Below are 26811 nucleotides of genomic sequence, written 5' to 3'. Positions count from 1 at the left end.
CGCTGCGTCGCAGTACAGAGTGGAATGTACCCTGTTCAAAGTATTTGTTTTTTGTATATTTTCTTGCAAAATAAAGTATACATTTTCAATCAAAAAGGTGGTTCCTGTGATGTTTCATGAGGATAAACACTGCAGTTTTGCTTACTGAAGCCCCCTGATTCCTTTACAAAGACTGGGGAGAAGAATAAATGCAATACCTTCGCCATCTCCGCATCCTTTGTAACTAGATGTCCTTCCTCTGTCTTTATGGGGCAAATATGGTCTGTCCTTCCTTTTTACTGTTTACATACTGAAAGAATTTCTTCTCCTCCACTATGTGTCTTTCTCATATCGTCTTCCAGGACAGCCTTTGAGATATAGGGCTCCTCCCTCCGGGACAGGAAACACGTCAAGCCAATTAAATAAAAGGTGTGGTCCTCCAGGCCCTCCTCAGTTTTTGTGTTTCCTGCCGGACGGGAAGGAGCACGTCTTGGAACTGGTAAGGGGAGCTCCTTCTCAGGGGTTTTACCTGGGGAGAGCGCCTTGATGGACCTGGCCCTTAGCACCCCTCGGTCCGAACGAAGGGAGGAGAGGGTAGCTTTCAGTCCCCGCTGCCATTTAAACGTTCGGAGAGAACGGGACCCCGATACGCGGCAATCTCCCCCTCGGAGCGCTAACCGCTCGTACCTGTCGGTCGGAGGCGGCGGGAGACGTTCGCTCTACCGACCGGCGTTCGGGTACTGTGATCGGTACGTTCGTAAGAACGCACGGCGTCGGGGCGGAGTTTTTGCGTTCTGGCGTACGGAAGTGGGAGAGACGCACTTCCGCCGGATTCGCGTCATCAGGGGGCGCCGCAGGACCCGTTCCAGTCCTTTGGGCGCGGCGGTGTGACTACAGGGTTGCCTGGAGCAGTGTGAAGGCTCAGAGAGACTGGGTGATACACAGGAACCATGGAGAGTGCGGTTGTGCAGGTGGACTCCGGTTCAACAGGCTCCAGTACCTCTCAGGTAAGCTTGGTGAGGGCAGACCAGGACTTACACTGGGGGGTGGGGGGTCACTCTGACCCGTAGCACCTTCCCGGGGTGGAGAACCTGCTGGTGAAGGGGGGCACTTCCTAAACAGACCCTAGAAGCACAGTGGTGTGGTTAGGGGTGGTATTTTAATGGGACCCTGTTTTTCTTTGTTTTTAGGTTAAACAGGACAGAGCCCAGATACCTTTACCCAGAAGGAAATGTGCCGTGTGTGGGGCTAAGTTAGGCACCGGTTGGGAGAAGCCGCTTTGCCCAGATTGTGTCAGTAGCCTGGTAAAAGAGGACTCGGTGGCAGCTTGTCACAATGTTTTAACATCCGTAAAGGATGAGATTGCATCCACCTTCCAATCTTTTAAAAACATGATGGATAGGATGCAGGGTCCTTCTGTCTCTTTACCCAGAGCCGTGAGTATGCCTTCCTTATCCGAACCAAGTCAGGAGGAGGAGGTGGATAGGGAGAGGTTATCCAGGTCATTAGCCTCCTCTAGGACAGAGTCTACTTCAGAATCTGAGGGGGAGGAAGAGGCCATTAGATCAGCCAGATACAAGCTGTCTTTGGATGATGTGGGTGACCTCCTCAAGGCTATATATGACACCTTAGAGATCAGAGAAGAACAGGTCCAGCTTTCAAAACACGACATGATGTATCAAGGGTCGAGTGTAATGAAAGACAGGGTATTCCCCGTCCATAAGTCGCTAGTGGAGGCGATTCTGCTGGAGTGGGAACAACCGGAAAAAAGGCCATTTTTTTCAGGTAGCCTTAGAAGGAGGTTCCCTTTTGAATCGGATGCGGTGCATCCCTGGAACAAGGTTCCCAAGTTAGACGCTCCCTTGGCTAAGGTCTCTAAGAAGACAGATTTGGCCTTTGATGATATGGGTTCACTCAGGGACCCTATGGATAAGAGGGGAGATCTACTGCTCAAGAGAGCCTGGGATGCCTCTTCCATTGGGCTTAAACCGGCCCTAGCAGCTACCTGTGTGGCCAGAAACTTGGAGTGTTGGCTTACACAGTTACAATCACATATTTCTGCAGGTACTTCTAGGCAACAGCTGTTGAAGTCCTTTCCGCTACTGTTTAAAGCGGTGGGCTTTTTAGCGGATGCCTCTGCAGAATCAGTCAAACTGGCTGCTAGATCAGCAGCACTAGTGAACGCTGCCAGAAGGGCCGTTTGGCTTAAAACCTGGTCAGGAGACACAGCTTCAAAACTAAAGTTGTGTGGATTACCCTTTTCAGGGGACCATTTGTTTGGGCCCGGCCTGCAAGAGGCGTTAGAGCGCACGCAGGATAGGAAGAAAGCTTTCCCAGAAAGGAAAAAGAGACCTGAAGGGAAACGCCTTTTTCGAAGCCCCAGGCAGCAAAACCTGCAGGAAAGGGCATTGGACGGGTCACAAGGGAAGAGGCAGAGGAGGTATCTTATTCAATCCTCCTCAACCCTCCCCTAAAACCCAGTGACTCCTGCGTCCCGGTGGGAGGAAGACTGGGGAAGTTCCTCCCACAGTGGGAAGCTTCAACCGAAAGTCCGTTCATTCGAGATCTTGTAAGGAACGGCTACAGGTTGGAGTTTGGTTCAGTTCCCCTCCCGAACTTTCAAGTAACAAGGTTACCAAGGGACCAAGAGAAAGCAGAGGCTTTGGCTCTTCTTCTGGGGGATCTGGTGGACCAAGAAGTAATGGTGCAGGTACCTCAGGAGGAGCGAGGCTTGGGGGTTTACTCCCACGTATTCGTGGTAAAGAAACCTTCGGGGAAGTTCAGGTTAATACTGAATCTCCGTCCCCTGAACAGATTTATAAAATACAAGCGGTTCCGGATGGAGTCAATCTTCTCGGTAACCAAATTCCCGTTTCAGGGCTGTCACATGGCCACAGTGGATCTCAGGGATGCATATTTGCATATCCCGATTCATCCGGAATCTCAGAGATTTCTCAGGTTGGCGGTGAGGTTGAACACGGGGGTGTTACACCTCCAGTTTCGAGCTCTCCCCTTCGGGCTTTCAGCCTCACCAAGAGTCTTTACAAAAGTTCTGGCAGAGGCACTGGCCCCATTAAGGCTCAAGGCTATAACAGTGATCCCATATCTGGACGATCTACTGTTCATAGCCCAGTCGGCCCAACAGCTGCAGAGGGACATACAGGAGGCCTTGGTTTTCCTGCGCTCACTGGGGTGGCTGATAAACCAGGAAAAATCCCAGCTGACCCCCTCACAGGAGGTCCTGTATTTAGGATACAGGATTTCTTCAGTGGAAATGAGAGTATTTCTTCCGGAGGAGAAGATCGGCAAGCTAGAGCAGGCGGTAGCCCAGCTTCAATCTGGTCGGGAAGCCCAGATCAGGGAGGTGATGAGAGTCCTAGGGTTGATGACATCATGCTTTCCAGCGGTGGCCTGGGCAAGACATCATCAGCGTCCTTTACAAAGACTCATGCTCCGTTATTGGGATGGCAGGCAGGAGAGCCTGGATCAGGTTATGCCCCTATCCTCGGCAGTCAGGAGGTCTCTTTGGTGGTGGCGGGCCCAGGTCAACCTAGACAGGGGTCTTCCCTGGTCCCCACAAGCTACGGTGGTGGTCACGACCGATGCCAGTGCGCTGGGTTGGGGTGCCCACCTAGAGGGAAGCTTAGCCCAGGGTTCCTGGTCGAACCTAGAGACAGGTCGTTCCTCAAACCAGAAGGAACTTCTGGCAGTCTGGAAAGCTATAGAAACATTCCAGTCCCAGTTACATGGCAGGGATCTGCAAGTTCGCTCAGACAATGTGACAGCAGTAGCCTACCTGAACAAGCAAGGGGGAACCAGAAGCCCTGCACTGCAGGTAATTGCGGACAAAATCTTCTGCTGGGCAGAGAAGAATTTGTCCTCAATATCAGCCATTCACCTAAAGGGAACCCAGAATTTCCTGGCCGACTTTCTCAGTCGCCAGAAGATAGGTCAGGACGAGTGGGCCCTCAACAAGGAAGTGTTCGAGGAGATCGTGTCATGCTGGGGAAGGCCAGAAATAGACCTATTTGCAACAGAAGGCAACAGGAAGGTGACACAATTTTTTTCGGTTCACCCACAGGATCGGGCCAGGGGGATAGACGCCCTTGCCAATCCATGGATGTTTGGCCTGTGTTACGCCTTTCCTCCTGTAAGGATGGTGGCGGAGGTTCTGCAGAAGTTCCGTTCGGAAACTACGGACCTCATTTTAGTAGCTCCTTTTTGGCCAAGGAGACCCTGGTTTGCCAGCATAAAGAGATTGGCCGTACATCCTCCGCTGTTTCTACCAGTCAGGGAGGACTTACTTTCCCAGGGGCCGATCCTGTGCCCTCAGATAGAGAGGCTCAAGCTTGCGGCCTGGTATCTGAGGAACAAATCTTAAGGTCACAGGGTTTCTCAGAGAGAGTGATTAAGACCTTGTTAGAATGCCGTAAACCTGTTACTAGGGCAATTTACGCCAAGGTAGGAAAGAGGTTTAATTCCTGGTTGCGAGAACAGGGGATTGCAAGTCCCGGGGTCCCGGCAGTCCTAGATTTTCTACAGGCAGGGGTAGAACTGGGCCTATCTATCAGCACTCTAAAGGTACAGGTGGCGGCCTTAAGTGTTTTCCTTCAGTCCTCCCTTCAGCAGAATCCATTTGTCAGGAACTTCTTCAAGGCTCTATCTAGATCCAGGCCTGTGAGAATGAAGTCCTGTCCTACTTGGGATTTGGCCTTGGTTCTTAGAGCTCTGACCCAAGATCCATTTGAACCATTAGAGGGGGCTTCACTTAAGTGGATTGTACTAAAGACTGTATTTTTGATAGCGATCACGTCAGCTAGAAGGGTCAGTGATCTACAAGCGCTCTCGGTCAGAGAGCCATTTCTGTTAATCTTAGAGGACAGGGTAGTACTTAAGACTGATCCTAGTTTTCTTCCTAAAGTGGTGTCCACTTTTCATAGGACACAGGATATTATTTTGCCAACTTTTTTCTCAACCTCAGACAAGGATGAGGCGAGATCTTTAAGTTTGTTAGACGTCAGAAGAAGTCTATTGATTTTTTTAGAAGCCACTAAGGTCTTCAGGAAGTCAGACTCACTTTTTGTTAATTTTTCGGGCGCCCGCAAGGGCTGCAAGGCGTCCAAAGCGTCTATCGCCAGGTGGATACGAATGGCGATAGTTAAAGCCTATGAGTTAGAGGGGAAGCAGGCACCCTTAGTTAAGGCACACTCTACAAGGGCGGTTTCCGCATCATGGGCAGAGAGAGCTGGAGCCTCTCCGGAGGAGATCTGCAAAGCAGCAACATGGTCCAGCTACTCAACGTTCGCAAGACATTACCGTCTGGATTTATGGTCTGATAAAGAGCAGACTTTTGGACGTAAGGTCCTCCAGGCAGTGGTCCCGCCCTGACAAGGTGAGCTCCTTGCTTATCATCTCAAAGGCTGTCCTGGAAGACGATATGAGAAAACCGGAGTTAGACTTACCGGTAACTCTTTTTCTAGGAGTCTTCCAGGACAGCCTGGCTTCCCACCCAAAGTTGTTTAAATTGGACTAAGTGGTGAGGATGTGTATTAACATGATTGTTAGTGTGTTATGTCTTTCAGAGCCTCCCGGCGGTTCTTGGAGTAAAACTGAGGAGGGCCTGGAGGACCACACCTTTTATTTAATTGGCTTGACGTGTTTCCTGTCCCGGAGGGAGGAGCCCTATATCTCAAAGGCTGTCCTGGAAGACTCCTAGAAAAAGAGTTACCGGTAAGTCTAACTCCGGTTTTCATGTTCTATCTTAGCCATCCTTACTGCCCTTACATTTCTTATTGCATTCTTTATAAAGTCTGAATGCTGATGATGATCCCTCAACCTTGTACTTTTTGAAGGCCTTCTCTTTTGCTTTTATATGCATTTTTACACTGGAGTTAAGCCATGCAGGACTTTTGTTCGCTCTTTTAAATTTATTACCAAATGGGATGCATTGGCTAATGCCCTTTGTTCCTAAGATTTTATCCCAATTTATGCCTTCTAGCAAGGTTCGCAATTTAGGGAAGTTGGCTCTTTTGAAATTCAGTGTCTTTGTATACCCCTTATGTTTCCTATTTGTGTGATTTATACTGAAGCCAATTGATCTGTGATTGCTGTTGCCTACATTGCCTCATATTTTCACATCCGTAGATCCAGTAATGCTTTATTTCTAGTTGGTGTGTCTACCATCTGACCCATAAAAATTGTCCTGCAAGACATTTAGGAACTGGCGAGCCTTAGATGAATGCGTGGTTCCCTTCGCCCAGTCTATGTCTGGATAATTTAAATCCCCAATCCATTATGATAACACTTCCCATTCTTGCTGCTAATCCAAATTGTGTTAGGAGATCTGTCTCCCCTTCCTCCTTCAGGTTAGGGGGTCTATAGCATACTCCCAGTATTATTTTCCCCTTAGCTTCGTCCCTTTGGAGCTCTACACATAAGGATTCCATCTCCTCCCTAGCTCCCTTAGTAATGTCATCTCTCACATTCACTTGTACACTTTTTTACTCTCTCTATCCTTGCGAAAAAAGGGTATACCCTTGAATGGTTGCCAGCCAATCATGAAAGCTGTTGAACCAGGTCTCTGAAATTCCCACAAAATTCAAATCCTCCTCATACAATAGTATCTCTAGTTCACCCATCTTGTCCGCCAGGCTCCTGGCATTGGTGAACATGCCATGTAGTTTAGAGCAGTCGCATATTATCCTCTTATTGGGTGTTCCAAAATTGCAACTAGGACTTGCTACTATAGTTACCTTGGGTTTATGTGCTTTGGTGAAGCTATCACTAATGCCCCCAATACTACCCTCTGGAATATGTTTCGCACTGACTATCTCTGCCTCTGGACCCCCCCCCCCCCCATCGCCTAGTTTAAAAACCCCTCTAACTTTTTGGCCATCTTCATTCCCAACTGATCTGTACCCTCCTCATTTAGAAGCAGTCCATCCCTTCTATAATACTGGTTATCGACTGAGAAGTCGGCCCAGTCCTCCAGGAACCCAAACCCCTCCTTACTACACCAGCTCCTCAGCCACTTGTTTACTTCCCTAATCTCCCTCTGCCTTTCTGGTTTGGCTCTATGTACTGGTAGTATCCCGGAAAATACTACCTTGGAGGTCCTTTTAATCAATTTAGCTCCCAAGTCCCTAAAATCGTTCTTTAGGACACTCCATCTGCCTCTGAATTTGTCATTGGTGCCAACGTGCACCATGACAGCTGGGTCTTCCCCGGCCCCTCCCAGTAATCTGTCCACCAGATCCAAGATGCATTGCATGCTATTATTAAGCTTATGTTCTACCAGAACACCAAGATCCTTCTCCGCCATTGATTCCCCCAGTTGTACTCCTCCTAGTATGTATGATGCATGCATAGTCTTGGCCGCCAAGTGCAAACTTTACATTTATCAACATTAAACCTCTTTTGCCACATAGATGCCCTATTACACAGTGCATCCTGTAAGGATGTTATTCTACTACATAGCTTGCTCTCATCTGCAACTTTGAAATTGTACTTTTGATCCCAGACCCTATATCATTTATAAATAGGTTAAAAAGTAAGGATCCCAACATTGAACCTTGGGGTAAATCACACCTTAGACCATTCAGAGTATGAATCATTAGCCACTACTCTCTGACTATGGTCTTCATGCCATTTTTCTCTCCCTTTACAAACTGAATTTACTAAGCCTGTAGATCTTAATTTTCACATTAGCCTTGTGTGGAGAACTGTGTCCAAAGCTTTTGTAAAATACAAGTATACTATGTCCACAGCCACTCGTTTCTTTAAGTTTCCGCTTACTTTCTCATAAAAATAAATCAGATTTGTTTGAGAACCTTAATCTTTTCTAAATCCATGCTTGCTACCACTTAAAATATTGTTTTTGGCGAACACTCCTCTATGTGAACTTTTATTAACCACTTGCCGACCAGTGCACAACGATATACATCAGCACAATGGCATGGCTGTGCAAATGAGCATACAGGTACGTCCCCTTTAAGACGCGGCATTGTGGGGGCGAGCGCCCCCTGCATGCTCCTTGATCGTGCCCACGGGTCCCATGGACTCAATGTCCGCCGGTGTCACGCGATCGTGTCATGGAGCGCCAGAACGGGGAGATGCAAACAAGGCATTTCTCTGTTCTGCCTTGTGACATGACAGAGATCTACTGCTCCCTGTCATCAGGAGCAGTGATCGCTGTCATGTCAGTGGTAGCCCATCCCCCCACAGTTAGAATCACACTCTAGGACACACTTAACCCCTTGATCGCCCCCTAGTGTTTAACCCCTTCCCTGCCAGTGTCATTTAAACAGCAATCAGTGCATTTTTATTGCACTGATCACTGTATAAATTACAATGGTCCCAAAATAGTGTCAACGTGTCCGATGTGTCCGCCATAATGTCGCAGTCACGATAAAAATCCCAGATTGCTGCCATTAATAATAAAAAAATAAGAATAAAAATGCCATAAATCTATCCCCTATTTTGTAGACGCTATAACTTTTGCGTAAACTAATCAATATACGCTTATTGCCTTTTTTTTTGCCAAAAATATGTAGAAGAATACATATCAGCCTAAACTGAGAAAGACATTTGTTTTTTTATATATTTTTGGGGGATATTTATTATAGCGAAAAGTAAAAAATATAGTTTTTTTTCAAAATGGTTGCTCTTTCTTTGTTTATAGTGCAAAAAAAATGCAGAGGTGATCAAATGCCACCAAAAGAAAGCTCTATTTGTGGGGAAAAAAAGAATGTAAATTTTATTTGGGTGCAACATCGCACAACTGCGCAATTGTCAGTTAAAGCGACGCAGTACCGTATCGCAAAAACTGATCTGGTCAGGAAGGGGGTAAATTCTTCCGAGGCTGAAGTGGTTAAAGTGGTTCTAAAGGCAGGTTTTTTTTTACTTTAATGCATTTAAGGTAAAAATACTTTTGGGTGTAGTTCACCCCCAGCCCCCTTTATACTTACCTGAGCCCCATATGGGTCCAAAGATGTGCATGAGAGCAGCGGCTCTCCCGGGCCTCTCTCTCACAGCAGTGGACCAATGAGGAGAGAGTGGGGGCAGGGCTGAGCCATGCTCTGTGTGTGAATTGACAATGTTGAGTCTTCTCGAGTGCCCTCATGACAAGAGGCTTGCTATTGGGGCACTCGGCATGGGGGAGGATTGGTAAGTAAGTATATTGGTAAGTATAAAATATTATTATTTTTTAATTACAACTTCTAGAATCACTTTAAACTCTCAAGTATATTCATGTCTATAGAAGTTAAACTAACCGGTCTGTAGTATTTTGATAAAGACTTTAACCGCTTTTTAAATATATGCACCACATCGGCCTTACGCCAATCCAGTGATGCTATACCAGTCATTAACCACTACAATACAGGGCACTTTCTTGATCATACATCACGGGACACAGGAGCTTCATTACATAGTGGGTTATATAGGCACCTCTGGTGATTGGACACTGGTTGACCCCAATTTAGGAGAATTCCTCCCCTATATAACCCCTCCCACATGGGAGGCACCTCAGTTTTTTCGCCAGTATCTATGGTGGTTGGTCACTTAAAACTTTAGCTCTATGCAGGTCCCTAAGGGCTACAACAAAACCGGATCCATACCTCGGGCCGATATTTGACTCCCAAGATGGTATGGTACCCGGGCCTCATCAGCCGAAGAAGCGAGGTTTGGCCTGTAAGTCCTCTCCTATTGGAAGACTGGGCTCTGGGAAAACCAGACTTGGTGTACTGTTTATACAGAGCGCACGAAAGTTTCTGGCAGAGTCTTTTACATGGTCCAGGTAGGAGGCTCTTCCGAGAAAGAGCCCCAGATAAACCTAAAGGTTGGCTAACACTACCCGCTGTGATGGGTGAAGGCTGGAATTTGTCTGTTTCAGCAATTCCTGCGGCGAGGACAGGTAAGGGAAGTTAATCCTATATACATATTTATGTGATGGATTTCTTTGTTTTGAGTAGTTGTATGTCTTACCTGGTTTCCACCACTAGAGGGAGTAAGAGCAGCCTGATGCATACTTACATGCCTTTCAATACACATGCTCAGTGAAGCCTGGTTCTCCAGCTGTCTCACGTCTCCATTGCAGGCCCTGCCACATCAAGGTAAACACAGGGGTCCCACGTAGTCTGGGGGTCCCACGCAGCTCCGGTGGGGTTCTCCTTCCCCTGGATTCCGCAGTCTTCGTGCACGCGCCGGGCTCGTTCCCGGCCTAATGGAGGAGGAGGGAGTGTGGTTGTGAGCCGTGCACGTCAGTGTGCACGGCGCTGTACTGCGCAGGCGCCAGGCGGCATATTTAAAAAGCCCAGAGCGTCAGGGGGCTGTAATTGGAGACACAGGAGCTGTGGGCAGTAAGTATCCGTGGGGATTGGATCCAGGCAAACCTTAGACACCTACTCAGCATCAGGTTGTGCAGTTTAAAGCGGGAGTCCACCGGGACTCCGCGTTTTTTTTTTTTTTTAAAAGCCAGCAGCTACAAATACTGCAGCTGCTGACTTTTAAAATAGTGACACTTACCTGTCCAGCGCGCCCGTGATGTCGGCACCCGAAGCCGATCAGTAGATCGTTTCTCGGGTGCTGTCACCGCCATCTTGGGTATGGGAATCAGGAAATGGAGCCTTTCGGCTTCATTTCCCGGTTCCCTACTGCGCATGCGCGAGCCGCGCTGCGCAATAAGGACGGTCCCTGCTGCCTCTGGGATCTGTGTGTTTTCCCAGCAGGCAGCGGGGCACTTGCGGAAAGGGGCGGGACTTGCGGAAAGGGGCGTAATATACGCCCCTTTCCGCAGAGAGCTATCCCGGAAGTGGGTGCAGAATACCTGTACTGTACAGGTATCTGCACCCCCCTCCCCCCTGAAAGGTGCCAATTGTGGCGCCGGAGGGGGGGAGGGTTCCGATGAGCGGAGGTCCACTTTAGGGTGGACCTCCACTTTAAGCATTTATATTTATGGTGAGACTTTAAGCACAACAGTGATTGCACTTGTACTAGTACCTCTGCTTTGTAGCTTAGGACTATGTCTCCTCATAAGAGGGTCTTGGGGAGGTAGCAAAGGCACTGGTAAATCACTGTGTAGGTCCAGGGGTTCTAAAAGTGCCTGTAAGTTACCACCCCCCCCTGCAAGACTGGAGCCAGCCTCTCAAGACGAGTCAGTGCCCCTGTCAGGTTTTGCAGCCTCTCCTAATGTCTCAGCCCCGGTTTATGTCACTGAGGACTCCCTTAAGGCTACATTGGAGGGTTTTGAAGGGAGAATAATGAATTTTATTTCTGCTTCCCTGAAAGATAGCAGGAAAAGGGGTAGACCCCCTCCCTCTGCTGAAATCCCTCTCTCAGATGTTTCTTATAAAAATGAGGAGAGATCTCTATCTTGGGATAGGGATCATGAGCAGTCGGATGAATCAGAGGAAGAGGAGAGAGTCCCCTCCTCCCAGGCGCTCAGAAAACAGGTGCAGTATTATACTGAATTGGTGCGTACCACATTCAGAATGCCTGCTGCTGAAGTCGCTACGTCCTCTGTTTCTTCCCTGGGAGTCAGGAAAGCCCCACAGACTGCCTATTCCTTCCCAATTCATCCCTTAATGGATAAATTGATGTATAAGGATTGAGGACATCCCGATAAACTATTTGCTCCTCCTAAAAGGTTTTCTGTGCATTATCCTCTGGAGGAAAGTTTCACCAAGAAGTGGGGGGTCCCATCTGTCGATGCAGCTGTTTCTTGCGTGAATAAAAACCTGACTTGTCCGTTGGATAATGCGCAGGTATTTAAAGATCCAACTGATAAAAAGCTGGAAACCTTATTAACCACTTCCCGACCAGCGCACGACGATGTACGTCGACAGAATGGCACGGGCAGGCATATTGGCATACAGGTACGTCCAATATTCAATGCCGCCCTGCCATCGGGAGCGCGCCGGCGCGCTCCCGCGCTGGTCGGGACCCCCGTGAGTCCGGTCGCGGGACCCGCGGACTCGATCGCCGCGGGCATCCCCGCGATCGTCTCACGGAGCGGCCGAATGGAGGAAATGCTGTGTAAACAACATTTCTCCATTCTGCCTAGCAACTAGTGACGCTGATCTCTGCTCCATGTGATTGGAGCAGAGATCAGTGTTCACTAAATGAAAGCCCAACCCCCCCACAGTTAGTAACACACCCCTAGGAACACTTAACCCCTAGACTGCCACCCACTGGTTAACCCTTTCACTGCCAGTGTCATTTACACAGGAATCACTGCATTTATATAGCAGTGATTACTGTATAAATGACAATGGTCCCAAAAATGTGTCAAAAATGTCCGATGGGTCCCCCACAATGTCGCAGTCACAATAAAAATCGCTGATCGCCGCCATTACTAGTAAAAAAAAATAATACAAAATTATTAATAAAAATGCTATAAAACTATCCCTATTTTGTAAACGCTATAACTTTTGCGCAAACCAATCAATAATCGCTTATTGCGATTTTTTTTAACCAAAAATATGTAGAAGAATACGTATCGGCCTAAACTGAGGGAAAAAAATTGTTTTTTTATATATTTTTGGGGGATATTTATTATAACAAAATTATAATAAATATAAAATAATGCGTTTTTTTTTCAAAATTGTCGCTCTATTTTTGGTTATAGCGCAAAAAATAAAAACCGCAGGGGTGATCAAATACCACCAAAAGAAAGCTCTATTTGTGGGAAAAAAAGGACGTCAATTTTGTTTGGGAGCCACGTCGCACGACCGCGCAATTGTCAGTTAAAGCGACGCAGTGCTGAATCGCAAAAAGGGGTCTGGTCTTTGACCAGCAAATTGGTCCGGTCTGCAAGTGGTTAAAAGCCTCCTTTTCCATGGCTAGCGATGTAGTGCAACCTACAGTCGCAGCCGTGGGGTTGTGCCAGTTCCTCAAGGAACAGGTTAAGCAGATGCTTGGGCTCCTTCCCAGTGAGGAAGTAGAAAATTATGCAGAAATGCCTCATATTCTATGTTTCATGATTGATGCGATTTTGGATTCTGTTCAACAAGCATCACGTTTGTCTCTCATGTTGGTTCACATGCGAAGGGCCCTATGGCTAAAGAATTGGGCAGCTGAGCTGTCATGCAAGAAGCATTTGATTGGGTTCCTGTTCAAAGGGGAACGTTTGTTTGGAGAAGAATTAGATAAATTCGTCCAAAAAATCTCAGGAGGTAAATCTACTCTCCTTCCAGTCAAAAGGAGCAAGCGTCCTTCATTCAGGCATGCTCTCTCTCCCGGAGCATCAAGCTCTAAGCAGTGGCGACGGCCTTCTCAGCCCTCCTCTACGGGAAAGGCTCAGGGCCGAGCCCAGGGGCAGAAAAAGACTTGGGGGCGAAAGCCTGCCAAGCAGAGCCCAAAAGCTTCCTTGTGAAGGGGCGCCCCCGCTCGGCCGAGTGGGGGGAAGGCTCCTGCAAACTGCAGTTTGCAGGAGCCTGGCGGGAAGAGATCCGGGACAAGTGGGTGATCTCTTCGGTATCTCTGGGCTACAGGCTAGAGTTTCAGGAGATTCCACCTTCTCGTTTCCTAAGGTCAAGGATCCCCAGGGATCCAGTAAAGCAAAAAAAAGGGTTTTTTTTTTGGCCTTGGATCACTTACTATCCCAGGGGTTGATAATAGAAGTGGACCCAAAAGAACAGGGTTCAGGATTTTACTCGAATCTCTTCACCGTTCCGAAGCCAAATGGAAGTGTCAGACCTATCCTAGATCTGAAGGATCTGAACCGGTTTTTACGCGTCCGGTCCTTCCGAATGCAGTCAATCCGCACTGTAGTTTCCTCCCTGCAAGGGGGAGAATTTTTGGCATCAATAGACATCAAAGATGCATATCTCCATGTGCCAATTTTTCCCACACACCAAATATTTCTAAGGTTCGCGGTAGAGAAGCGCCATTTTCAATTTGTGGCCTTGCCGTTCGGGCTTGCTACGGCCCCACGAGTCTTCACGAAGATTCTGGACCCTCTCTTGGCAAACCTAAGAGCTCAGGGTATAGCCGTCATGGCTTATCTAGACGATTTACTTCTCATGGAGAAAACAGTAGCGTTCCTGAACCGCAGCGCTACCAGAACGCTAGAACACCTGGAATGCCTAGGTTGGATTATAAACCTAGAAAAGTCATCCCTACAGCCTGCCACCAGGTTGGAATACCTGGATATGGTCATCGACACTGCTCAGGGCAGGGTGTTTCTTCCAAGGCCAAAAGCCTTGGCCATTGGGGATCTGGTGCGCCTAATTCTGGGCAGGAGATCATCCCCCATTCGATTATGCATGAGACTGTTAGGGAAAATGGTCGCCTCCTTTGAGGCCATCCCATTCGCCCAGTTCCACTCAAGGCCTCTGCAAAGATGCATCCTTGCGGCTTGGAACAGGAAGCCCCAATCCTTGGATCTTCCTATGTGTCTATCCCCAGGGACATGCAAGAGTCTCGTATGGTGGTTACAAACCAAGAATTTGCTGAAGGGCAAAACTTTTCTTCCTCTTCCATGGAAGATTATCACGACAGAAAGCCAGCCTGACGGGCTGGGGAGCAGTGTTGGAGGAGACGCGCTCGCAGGGGAAATGGTCTGCGATCGAGAGGCTATTGTCCATAAATGTCTTGGAGATCCGGGCAGTTTATATGGCTCTCATAAGGTGGTCTTACAGGCTACAAGGTCTCCCTGTTCGGGTTCAGTCCGACAATGCCACAGCAGTGGCTTATATCAATCACCAGGGCGGTACCAGGAGTCTGGTGGCCCAAAGAGAGGTGAATCGCATACTTGTCTGGGCAGAAAAGCATGTTCCGTGTCTTTCTGCAGTCTTCATTCCAGGAGTGGAAAATTGGCAGGCGGATTTTCTGAGCCGCCAGCAGTTGTGCCCAGGAGAATGGGCTCTACACCCCAACGTGTTCAGGAACATATGTCGCAGGTGGGGTACTCCAGACGTAGATCTGTTTGCATCCAGGTTCAACAGGAAACTGGACAATTTTGTATCAAGGACAAGAGATGCACTTGCTCAGGGGTCAGATGCTCTGACAGTTCCCTGGGATCAGTACAATCTTCCCCCCGAGCCCGCTTCTGTCGCGGTTCCTGGGAAGAGTCAAGAGGGAGACAAAATCGGTCCTTTTGGTGGCCCTGGCTTGGCCCAGGAGACCATGGTACGCAGAAATCATGAAGTTGGCAGTAGGCAGGCCATGGATCCTCCCTCTCCGGCCAGATCTGCTCTCACAGGGTCCAATTTACCATCCTGCTTTACGCAGTCTGAATTTGACGGTCTGGCTGCTGAGACCCACATTCTGAGAGACCGTGGCCTTTCGGGGTCAGTCCTTTCTACTCTGGTCATTGCCAGAAAGCCGGCCTCCAGGCTTATTTATTACAAAATCTGGAGGGCATATGTTTCCTGGTGTGAACTCAGGAAATGGCATCCTAGAAAGTATGTCATTAGCAGGATCTTGGCCTTTCTCCAGTCAGGCCTAGAAATGAATTTGGCCATAAGCACTATCAAGGTGCAGATTTCGGCCCTGTCGGTGTTTTTTCAGAAGCCACTTGCATCACATTCCCTTGTGCGGGCTTTCATCCAGGGGGCCATACGGTTAAGACCGCCAGTCAAACCTCCGGTATGCCCATGGGATCTGAATTTGGTTCTAACGGCTTTGCAGGGGCAACCATTTGAACCTTTGCATCTGGCTTCATTAGTTCTGACTAAAAAATTGGTCTTCTTGGCAGCCATATCCACGGCTAGAAGAGTATCAGAGCTAGCAGCTCTCTCCAGCAAGGAGCCGTATCTAATTATTCATAAGGACCGGGTGGTCATGCGCCCCAACAGGTCCTTTCTACCTAAGGTGGTTTCGGGATTCCATTTGAATCAAGACGTAATCCTACCATCCTTTTTTCCAGACCCACAGTCCGCAGAAGAAGAATCTTTGCACACTTTGGATGTGGTTAGAGCAATCAGTATCTATCTTCAGGCAACTGCTCAGATAAGGAAAACGGATTGCTTGTTTGTTTTGCCAGAAGGCCCTAGGAAAGGCCAGGCGGCGTCAAAATCCACTCTCTCAAGATGGATTAGACAGGTTATTTCTCAGGCCTATAGTGTAAAAGGGAAGATACCTCCTTTTCAAGTTAAAGCGCACTCAACGAGGGCTGTAAGTGCTTCTTGGGCAGTGCATCACCAGGCCTCGCTGGCTCAGATCTGTAAGGCTGCAACTTGGTCATCAGTCCACACATTCACCAGATTCTATCAGGTGGATGTCAGAGGGCAAGAGGATATCGCCTTCGGGCGCAGTGTACTGCAGGCTGCAGTTTAGGTCCTCCGGTCCCTGGCGGTCTATATTTATGCTCTGTGTCTCCCTCCCCTCAATCAGCATTGCTTTGGGACATCCCACTATGTAATGAAGCTCCTGTGTTCCGTGATGTATGATCAAGAAAATTGGATTTTTATATACAGCTTACCTGTAAAATCCTTTTCTTGAGAGTACATCACGGGACACAGGGCTCCCGCCCCTCTTGGGTTTTACGTGGTTTCTTATTGCTTTGCTACAAAACTGAGGTGCCTCCCATGTGGGAGGGGTTATATAGGGGAGGCATTCTCCTTAATTGGGGTCAACCAGTGTCCAATCACCAGAGATGCCTATATAACCCACTATGTAATGAAGCTCCTGTGTCCCGTGATGTACTCTCAAGAAAAGGATTTTACAGGTAAGCTGTATATAAAAATCCAATTTTCGCCCCCTTCCTTCCCAGCCCAATTTTCAGCTTTCATCACTCTCGCACTTTCAATGACAATTGCGCGGTCATTCTACACTATACCAAAATGAAATTTTTATCATTTTGTTCGCAAAAATAGAGCTTTAGTTTGGTGGTATTTATTCACGACTCCGTTTTTTATTTTTTGCGATATAAGAGCAAAAAAGCGGAAATTTGGAAAAAAAACAATATTTTCTTTTTTCTATTTTAAAAGAAATCCAAAAAAATCAAATTTTGTCATAAATTTAAGCCAAAATGTATTCTGCTACATGTTTTTGGTAAAAAAAAATCCGTTAAGTGTATAATAATTGGTTTGTGTGATCACGGACATATGTACGCAAATGATCATGTACAGATGTGTGCAGGTGATCACGTATATATGTGTGCAGATAATCATTGGAACATGTGATTTTAGTGGGACATATGTGGGGGACATGTGTTTTGTGTGTGGTGATGTGTGTATTACACTAGACTAGTGATCAGTGAGTAAAAAGCTGTAAAAACAGCTCATACTTACTGATCACCAGCCGGCTGCAGCGATCTGCTCTCCTCTCCTCAGCGATGACTTCTGTGTGAGGAGAGGAGGAGCCGATTGCTTAGCAACCGGATGTTTGTTTACATCACATGACGGCCGTGATTGGACACGGCCGTCATGTGATCAGGAGGGCCAATCACAGAGCCCTCCTGCCGATCCGAGATGCGCCGTGTCCGGGTGACACGAGCACATCGGGATCGCGCCGCTGCGTGGGCACGCGCGCGCGCGCGATCCCCCTCCTTCTGAAGGACGTTCCTGAATGTCCTATCAGAAGTAGACGGCTCCCACCCGGCCGTATATGTACATTGGCCGGGTGGGAAGTGGTTGAAGAGTCTCTAAAATGATAAATAACGGCTTTGAAATAACAGACTCTTTGAGGACATGTGGCTGTAAGGCATCTGGTTAAGGTGCTTTATTCACATTTATTTCCTCTAAATGTCTCTGGATCATGTCAGCTTTGAGCCATTATGGATCTTTTGGGGCTAATATATATATATATATATATATATATATATATATATATATATATACAATCCCCATTAAGGACTTGAGCTCCCCCATTATCCTTTATATCAGGGATATGCAATTAGCGGACCTCCAGCTGTTGCAGAACTACAAATCCCATGAGGCATAGCAAGACTCTGACATACACAAGCAAGGCACCCAGAGGCAGAGGCATGATGGGACTTGTAGTTTTGCAATAGCTGGAGGTCCACTAATTGCATATCCCTGCTTTATATACACAGAGCTGAAGTAGTTATTTAAAAAAAAAAGCCTTCTCTATGCTCCCAGTCACCAACTTGAAATTATCTTGAAAAGTACTTCATGGTCAGACCAAATCTTTTTTTAATGTATTTTAAGAATGTTTTGGGGTTTGTCCTACACTTTTTTGCAGACTTTCAATTGTTTTGAATTTTTGTGGCCTTAATTTTCTTTTTACATACTATGTTATATTCTTTGTAACTTTTAAATAATGGTAGTGTTTATATTGTTTCTAAAATTTTGCAAGTGAGCCACATAGCTTTTTACATGTATTGCCCATTGGAATATACTTTATTTTGCACCTACAGGCGATTTTTGAAGCATTCCCATTTCCATTCTGGGTTCTTTAATGACATCATCACCTCCCAGTCTTAGAGAACAGCCCTTAGTCTATTTCGACCCTTACCTACTCTATCCAAAATTAGAAAAAAATGGCTATACATACACTTTAATACAATTGTATGTGTAGCACCCTCCTAGTATAGAGTAGGTTGCAAGGCAGATTTAGTGAGCTCCACTGTAATTAGAAAAGCAGGATTTGATTATTAAAGGCTGCTCAGTGTTTCACAGGCTGCTGCTCTGTTACTTCCCCTTGTCTTCTGGAGGATTCTGGATGGCATCACTGGTTAGCGTTGGCCAGAAATTACGTTGACGCGCTTCGCCCCCTCCTCCAGGGCATTATCAAAGACATCCAGGGATGCATGACAGTATTGCATGACTGCGCAATTGTCATTCAAAGTGCGACAGCGCTGAAAGCTGAAAATTGGCCTGGGCAGGACAGGGGTGAAAGTGCCCGTTAGGCAAGTGGTTAAGCACAGCAACCTAGCATAAAGATGATATTGTGCCCATAAAGATGATTTTGTGGCCTTATAGAATTTAAGATCCCCACTGGCTTAAGCCAATGCAGGTGTAGTTTTTTTGTAATTGATCAATTGCCTAATTGTATGTTTATTTATACCTTCACTTGCTGTGGTTGCAGCATATTTTACATGGTTTTGTATGTGGCTCAGATTGCAACAGCAAAAGCAGGTACATTCTCCCCCCAAAAACATGCGGAATGTGGCTGTAGATGGGGGAGGGATCTAACGCTTTATGTGATAAAGCCCCTCTCCTTCACCCATTGTCATATGTGAACTTAAGATGAAGCCCCCCCCCCCCCCCCCCGAAAAAAAGTTCTGCAGATGCCTATGGATGTGCTTAGGTCAAATTTAATGAATGGGGTTTACAACCACTTTAAGCCTTGTACACACAGTGGTCAGACCAAATGTTGTACTAGGCTTAAATAAAAGTCCCTTTTTGTATTAAGAAAGGTATGGACTACACACAGAGAGAGAGACAGAGAGGGAGAGAGAGAGAGAGAGAGAGATCATTTAACCCCTGTACATTAGTAAGACCTCATCTGAAATATGCAGTTCAATTTTGGGCTCAAGTTCTCATAAAGAATATTGGAGAACTGGAAAAAGTGCAGAGAAGGGCAACCTTGTGGAATAGACTCCCACGAGAACTTGTTCTGGCCAGTTTAGTAGATTGTTTTAAAAAGGAGCTAGATGCATTCCTAAATACACAAAATATAACTGGATATTAAGATGTATAAGTAATAACACCAAAGATTGCTGATCCAAGGAATAACTGATTGCGTCATGGGGGATCTCCCACTGGAGCAAATTGGACCATGTTTTTTGCCTTCCCCTGGCTCAACTGTAGGTATAGGATTGTGCATATTGGGGTTTTATATTTGTTTATTTATGTTTTATCTGTTGAACTATATAAATTTGTCTTTTTTCAACCTGACTAACTATGTGAACTTCACATATGGTGCATCTGTGTGGCCATTTTGTTGCCTTGCTAATCTACCCCTACTTCAAACCTGCTGCAAACATTTTTGAGTCAGATAAGGAGGGAGACAAATAGGGCTGCATGGTGACAGATAGATATACCTGTATTCTCCACTAGTATTACAGGTTCAAAATACCTTTTGGACTTTAGCAGACTCAAAAAATGTAACAAAGTATTTATTTTATTTCTGTACTTTGAAGCAAGCAGGATCAACTAAATATAATATTATAAAGGCCTCTCATTTTTGCTTGTGTTTTTTTCCCACTCTGTTTCTTGGATACCCATCAAAAACATTGCTCTGCATTGAAGGTTTACCAAACCCTCTATAAGACTCACCTGTAGACATCAAACTCTTTAGTGGGTTTGTAATCAACAGATTCCAAGGCCTCCGGAGGCATATAGGAAAGCGTACCAGCTTTACTTGATAAAACTGATGTTTCAAGTTTGGCAAGGCCAAAATCTGTCAACTAAAAGAGAGGTGAGTTCAGCTTTTAGAATATCTAAGTCATGACTTTAGCGTACATAAGAAAACTTTGCATTCACATAATTTTCTGAGTAAATGATAGGTATTTGGACCACTAGAAACACAAATTGGTTTTAGTGTAAATCCAAAACATAGGTTATTGTGATGAGTGTTTAGACCTTGTTCAGATCGTAGGCTGTTAGCTCTCTGAACATGATGTAGAAACCACTAATCAGAAGATAAAATTCCATATGTGTGGTTGGGTGCGCCTAGCAGAAATGATCATCTCCACTGGAAATGTTTTAAATTGTTCCTTGAACAAGAACATCAGATACAGCCAACACATTTCAAATAATGGGTACCCCCCTTCTTTGAGTCTATAATATAAAAAAAAATATATATAGATTCATGCCGCTTACATACGATTGGACATTCCAACAACAAAATCCATGTTTTTTTCCCGACGTATGTTGGCTCAAACTTGTCTTGCATACACACGGTCACACAAAGTTGGTCGGGAATTCTGAACGTCGAGAACGTGGTGACGTACAACACGTGCGGCAGCACTATAAAGAGGAAGTTCAATAGCCAGTGCGCCACCCTTTGGGCTCCTTCTGCTAACTTCATGTTTATCTTGTGTTAGCAGAAGTTTGGTGAGAGACGATTCGTACTTTAATAGACTCATGCTTTTCCGATCGTTACTGCTCTTCAGTTTGTGCTTGTGGGTTCGGATCTGGTTTTCCATGCGCGTAGTCAGTTCACATTTGATTTTATAGTACATAATTGAATTTGCAGTGCATTCTTGTCCACTTGTTTCTGATTTTCAGCTCGCTCTTCTCAAGCCTTTGTTTTTCCAGTGCGTTCTGTTAGTTCGTTCTGACCAGCTGACCGTTTTGAAGCCATGTTGTGTTTACGTACTTATCATAGAGTTTGGGCTTGTGTTGGGGTTCTTGCTTTGACACAAGCCTAGTCCATGAACAGGGTCGGGAGGAGTTCATGGATGGAGAATTGGTTGCAGGGGGCGTGACCAATTCTCTCAAATGCCTTTGTTACGGGAGATCCGTGAGCATAATCCTGATGATTTCAGGAATTATCTCCAGATGACAGACCCCATTTTTCACCGTTTGTTAGATTTTCTGTCCCCTTATATTAGCAGGCAGGACACCTGCATGCAGCAAGCCATCACTCCGGAACAGAGGCTAGTTGCCACATTGCGGTACTTGGCAACAGGGAGAAGTCTGCAGGACATCAAGTTCTCGACAGGCATCTCCCCCGAGGCTCTGGAGATCATTATTCCAGAGACCTGCTCTGCCATCATACAGGTCCTGCAGAAGGACTATATTAAAGTAAGATTTCTCCTTTAACATCGCATTCTATGTATTTAATGTTTGCTAATATAGTGTATTTCTTTCATCATTCCATAATTACCATGATTGTAATATGCTGTGAATGTCCCCTTTATCCTCATGCATTTTGGAATTTTTTAAACTTCCTTTTTTGTCCTTCATGCATATTTGCCTTCACGAACCTGCCCAGCATGGTATCCTGGGCCCATACCCACCTAGCCTAGTCACTTAACAATGCATTTTGTCAGCTCCAAAGTAATGCTTTACCCTAAACACCCTCTAAAATGTGTACAAATGTTATTTGTGTGCTTAAATTCAGGCAGAGTGCCAGAGGCTTTTTTTGTGGTCCCAAAATCATTTGGAACCCTCCTTCCTCTCAACCGCTAAGTCAACTGATACCAATCCTCTATCTGCTGACTTTGCCCAACCCATACACACTATACCTACCTCTTTTGTGTTCATATTTCTGGATGAATTCACCAAAGCATGTAGTGAAAGGTCCTGCCTGAATATTTTCAAATGGTACTGTTTAAAGTTTTGTTCTCCTATTATGTTGATAGGTAATTGCAGAATGTAAAAAAGTGCTTCAATTTGTACAGTGTGTATTTATATTTTCGTATTATGACACTATTTACCTGTCCAGTGGGATACCAATAGTGTAAAGTAAGGAGGGGCTGGCCAAAGAAACACGCATTATTTATGCATTCAGCTCTCAAAGAAGTGGAGAGGGTTACCTGTCCAAAACATCACCAGCCCCCAATAACATTTTTACAATGGGCCTTCAGAGGGGGTGAGTAATCTGATAAGTGGACCTTAGATTTTTGTCTTTAAGTACTCCTTAAAATAAATGTTATACTGATGTTGGCCAAGAATGTCTGTGTCTAATCTACGTGCAATGTTATGTGCAAATGTACTATTTTTTTTTCCTTGTTTGATTCCACAGTTGCCTTCAATGAAACAGGAATGACAGACTGTGGCACCTCACTTTGCCCAGCGGTGGGACTTTCCCAACTGCGGAGGGTCAATAGATGGGAAACACATCCACATCGTGCCACCCCCCAACTCGGGGTCATACTATAATAATTACAAGGGGTTTAACAGTATTGTGTTGTTGGTGGTGGTGTCGGCTACTTAAAAGTTCCTGTATGTGGACGTGGGGAAAAATGGCTGAATGTCAGTTGGTGGAGTCATCGCCCACACAGAGTTTTACCCACGGCTCCAGAATGGCAGCTTGGGCTTGCCACCTCCGGAAGACAATGTGATAGGACTCCCGTTTATGACACCAATCCACATGGTGGAATATAAACTCAACCATATTGTGTTTGCCTGCTGCATTCTGCACAATTTTCTTAGAAAAAAATGCAACAAACTATGTGGCCTCAGTTGGGACTGAGGCCGGCTTTCCTGATCCTTCAACCCTGATGGCACTTGAAGCTGGCCGCCCTGGCTTGCCCCTCCAAAGCACCCGCGAAGTGAGACAAAAATATCTGGAGTCCTTTTCGGGTAGGGGGGGCCATTGATATGCCACAGAATCAAGAAACATTTTAAAATATTTTTTGGGGGATAAACTGAAATAATATTTCCTTGGATTTACTGCTTGTGTTTCTTTCTTTTGTGTTTTTTTTTGGTAGTCACGAAAACGGCGTGATGGTGGCAAATTAAAAAGCACCGTGTGAGTTATTTAATAAAGGAAAATACACTTTGCAGTTTGCACTCCAAGTGCACTGCAAAAGTGCACTTGAAACTACAATGAAAGTGCACTTGTAGTACAAAGTGGAGTTTCCTTTAGTAAATAACCCCCATTGTCACTGTAAACACCAACTTACTACAAAAACTGCTTTTGAGCATTGAAATAAGAAGCCACACATTGTTGAGTAGAAAACATTTTACTCAAAGCACATTCACATATGCTTTAGAAAAGGGTTTTTGAACAAACCAACATCTTTGTTGTATAAAAAATGTTTTGTCACATTAGAAATAGCCTTTTTTTGGTTAAACAGGCATGTTTCCAAACAGAACATACACAACTTTGACAAAGTGTAGGCAATATCAGACATTAGTATGTCCAAACTGTGTTGATATTGCCTTCATCAGATGGGGTGATGTCACCGCTGTAAAAGCCAAATTTTGAAGATGCACACAAATTGTGATTGCAAATGGGGATTTCCCTCCTGATCCCATGCCTAATGTCAACATGTGCTACCTCCCATCATGGGGGATCAATGGATGTGTTTTGGGGGTGCAACCCCTTCCTCTCACCTACTTCAGTTGCACCCACAAAACGCGTCCATTGATATCCCGTGATGGCAGAGAGCACATGTTGACACACCCGTGTGCATCTTTAAAATTTGGCTTTTAAAATATTTTAAAACTTGTTTTTAAAAGCAAAAATACATGATAAAATGGTATAATTTTTGTGTGTTTTTATATTCTGCCTAAAACATCAATGATGTTCTTCATTTTTTTGTTGAATATCATTGATGCTTTCCTTTATCTTTTCTAAATCACGATTGCACACCATTATCTCCCCGATGAGGATCTGGGCACTTTTCACTTGTGAAATGAGAAATTCTTCTTTCACAACATCCACATCACCTAAAAAAAAACACACCATGTATTATAAATATGCAGGCATCCATCTATTACCTGAAGCTGTGGTATCAGGGACCTACCAGCAGTAGACAGGCGCATATGCTGCATGCGCCTGCGCACCCCTCCGTGAACTGAGCAATGACGTCCGTCCATTACTGTGCATTAGCACGTCCCTCAGGCGCACGCGTGCGTTAGGCACACGTGTGTGCGTGTTAGCGATGTTTGGCGCCACTGGGCGCATAAAGTATCCTTAGCTGCACTGGTGCATCGCTGTTTCGTCTTCAGCTTCTGTGACCTGCTACCTGTATCCAATTGCCTTCCTGCTATACTGACCCAGCTTTGTCTGACCTCTCTGCTCTCTCCGATCTGACCCGGCCTGCCTGACCCTGCTATTGCCTCTGCCTGGGATCCGTTGCCGACCTCTGCCTGTTTTACCGACTCTGCCTTTGCCTGCTGTTTACACCTGCCTGATTGCCTGCCGACCCGGACTGTCTGATCCTGCTCTTGCCTGCTGTCTGTTCAGTGTGCTGCTGTACTCCCGGCTCTCCTCACACAGCTCCAGTGACCACTGCCTCTGCGCTCATTGGCTCTTCAGGCTGCTGCCAACCTCTGTCCACCATCACCTGCAGTCCAGCCATCCCGGAGGGATCTCTACTCTGCTACCAGTACCAGTGGCTACTATATCAACAGGCATTCCTACCCACTGTGCTCACGAGACCACTGTTCCCATTCCAATGGCTCCTGAACCAGCGTTGTAAGAGAGATCTCCTCCTGCAAGTCGGGCTCCACTTCCAGGTACCTAACATGTGGTCTCAGACACTCACCTGTTGTGGTGACTATTTTGCTCACTTCATAAACGTCTCCCCCCTCATCCTCTGCTTGTGGTTTGGGGATTTCCTCTTCTTTAGGAGGTGTGGGGTTCCTGGTGTCCTCAGATGTCCTGAGTCTTTTCTCCCATATGTGAATAAAAAAAAGGTATACATAGCACAGATATTTGAGGCCAGAAATAGGAATATGAAACATTGCTTGGAAGTGTCGTCCAATTGTCTGTTTTGGCAGAGTTCCAAGCTGAAGAAATTTTTAGTTCCTTTGTAAAGCTGGAATATTTACCTTTTTTGTACAAGTTTCATACATGGAGACACCCCTATAGTATCCACTGGAGCACTTGTGTGGGACACCCTAAAAAGTTTGTTATGGTGTCCCACACTAGTGCTCCTGCATCCAGATGTGTAAACAGCTGCAGAGTGTCCTCTCCTTGAATGGATCACCTTATCTCCTTCTGGATCACCCATGATCTGCATACAATCACCTCCTGTGCTCAGTATATGCTCACCTCCAGACAAGACCCGAATTGCTATTCAAGGGTCAGATGCGCTTTTGCGCATCTATGGAAGAAGCCTGTGGATCGGGTGTAACACATTTCTGTTTAGAAAGTGCACTTCCCGTTAGAATTTTCTCTTCCTGATTTACCTGTGGGTGTGGATTCTTGCCATACACTGTAAGACAGCTGATTGGAGTAAAGGCACACACCCCCTCTCTACATAGGCAGAAAAAGGAGAGCTGTGCTGTGAATAGACCAGCTCTAAGGAAGAGAAAATTCTAACGGGAAGTGAACTTTCTAAACAGTTCATAAAGCTGACGACAGCAGATACACATGTAAAACTTATGTAGGAGGATTTTTATCACAGTTGACAAAGAACTTGTCAGAATTTTTCATGATGATAACAGAAGAACTGAGCAGGAGAAAGCCAGGGGACGTAGGGCTTTGAAGAGAGATAACAAAGCACTGCAGATATATATGCCCAGCTCAAATTTCATAAATGGGTTTTACATCCACTTTAAGCTCATGATCTACCAGAACACCCAGATCCTTCTTCAGCATTGACTCCCCCAGCTGTTCTCCTCCTAGTATGTAATATACAGCATGTTTCTAGTCCCCAAGTGCAGAACTTTACATTTATCAACATTAAACCTCATCTGCCATATAGTTGCCCAATGAAACTGTACATTGAGGTTGGCCTGTAAATTGGTCGTTATTCCACTGCATGGAGTCCCAGAGACAGCGCGGACCGTTCCTAGTGCGCTGCACGACTCGTGCATGCGCAGTAGGGAACCAGGAAGTGAAGCCGCAACGCTTCACTTCCTGATTCCCTCACCTAGAATGGCGGCGGCAGCAGCCGAGAGCTGAGCGACCGATCGGCCTCGGCTGCCGACATCGCTGGACCCCGGGACAGGTGAGTGTCCATTTATTAAAAGTCAGCAGCTGTAGTATTTATAGCTGCTGGCTTTTAATATTTTTTTTTTCAGTGAAATCCCTCTTTAAAGTGATTGATTGAAACAATCCATTCACTTAAAAATAGAAATGAAAGGCAAAACATTTGTGTATAGATATTTATAATGTTTTTTTATACTTTTGTTTTTCTTTTTTATATGATCACATTCCCTCTGTTCTCAGCTGCATAAAGAGCTGGCGGGAGGACAAGCAGCAGCACACTGAGCTTGCCAGTGAATGGCTGTGCAGCGGGGGCGTGTTAGGACAAGTCTGATCATTGGAGGAGAGCAGGCTAAGTTCCCAGCATAG

General features: G+C 45.9%; 1 protein-coding gene across 2 annotated transcripts in view; it reads right to left on the bottom strand.

The window, feature by feature from the left end:
* LOC143943378 (receptor-interacting serine/threonine-protein kinase 3-like) overlaps positions 1-26811 on the bottom strand; it is an 88826-nt gene that overhangs the window by 29754 nt on the left and 32261 nt on the right. For both annotated transcript variants that reach the window (XM_077465108.1, XM_077465107.1), the window contains exon 4: positions 20166-20296. In XM_077465108.1, the coding sequence (XP_077321234.1) occupies positions 20166-20296 (131 nt within the window). The remainder of the gene's footprint in view (positions 1-20165; positions 20297-26811) is intronic.

This window comes from Lithobates pipiens, unplaced genomic scaffold (assembly GCF_037356315.1).
Source record: "Lithobates pipiens isolate NorthernLeopardFrog02 unplaced genomic scaffold, aLitPip1_a1.2 Scaffold_30, whole genome shotgun sequence".
Lineage (NCBI taxonomy): Eukaryota > Metazoa > Chordata > Amphibia > Anura > Ranidae > Lithobates > Lithobates pipiens.
Note: the sequence above shows the minus strand (reverse complement) of the source record. Positions and strands in the feature narration are given on the sequence as shown.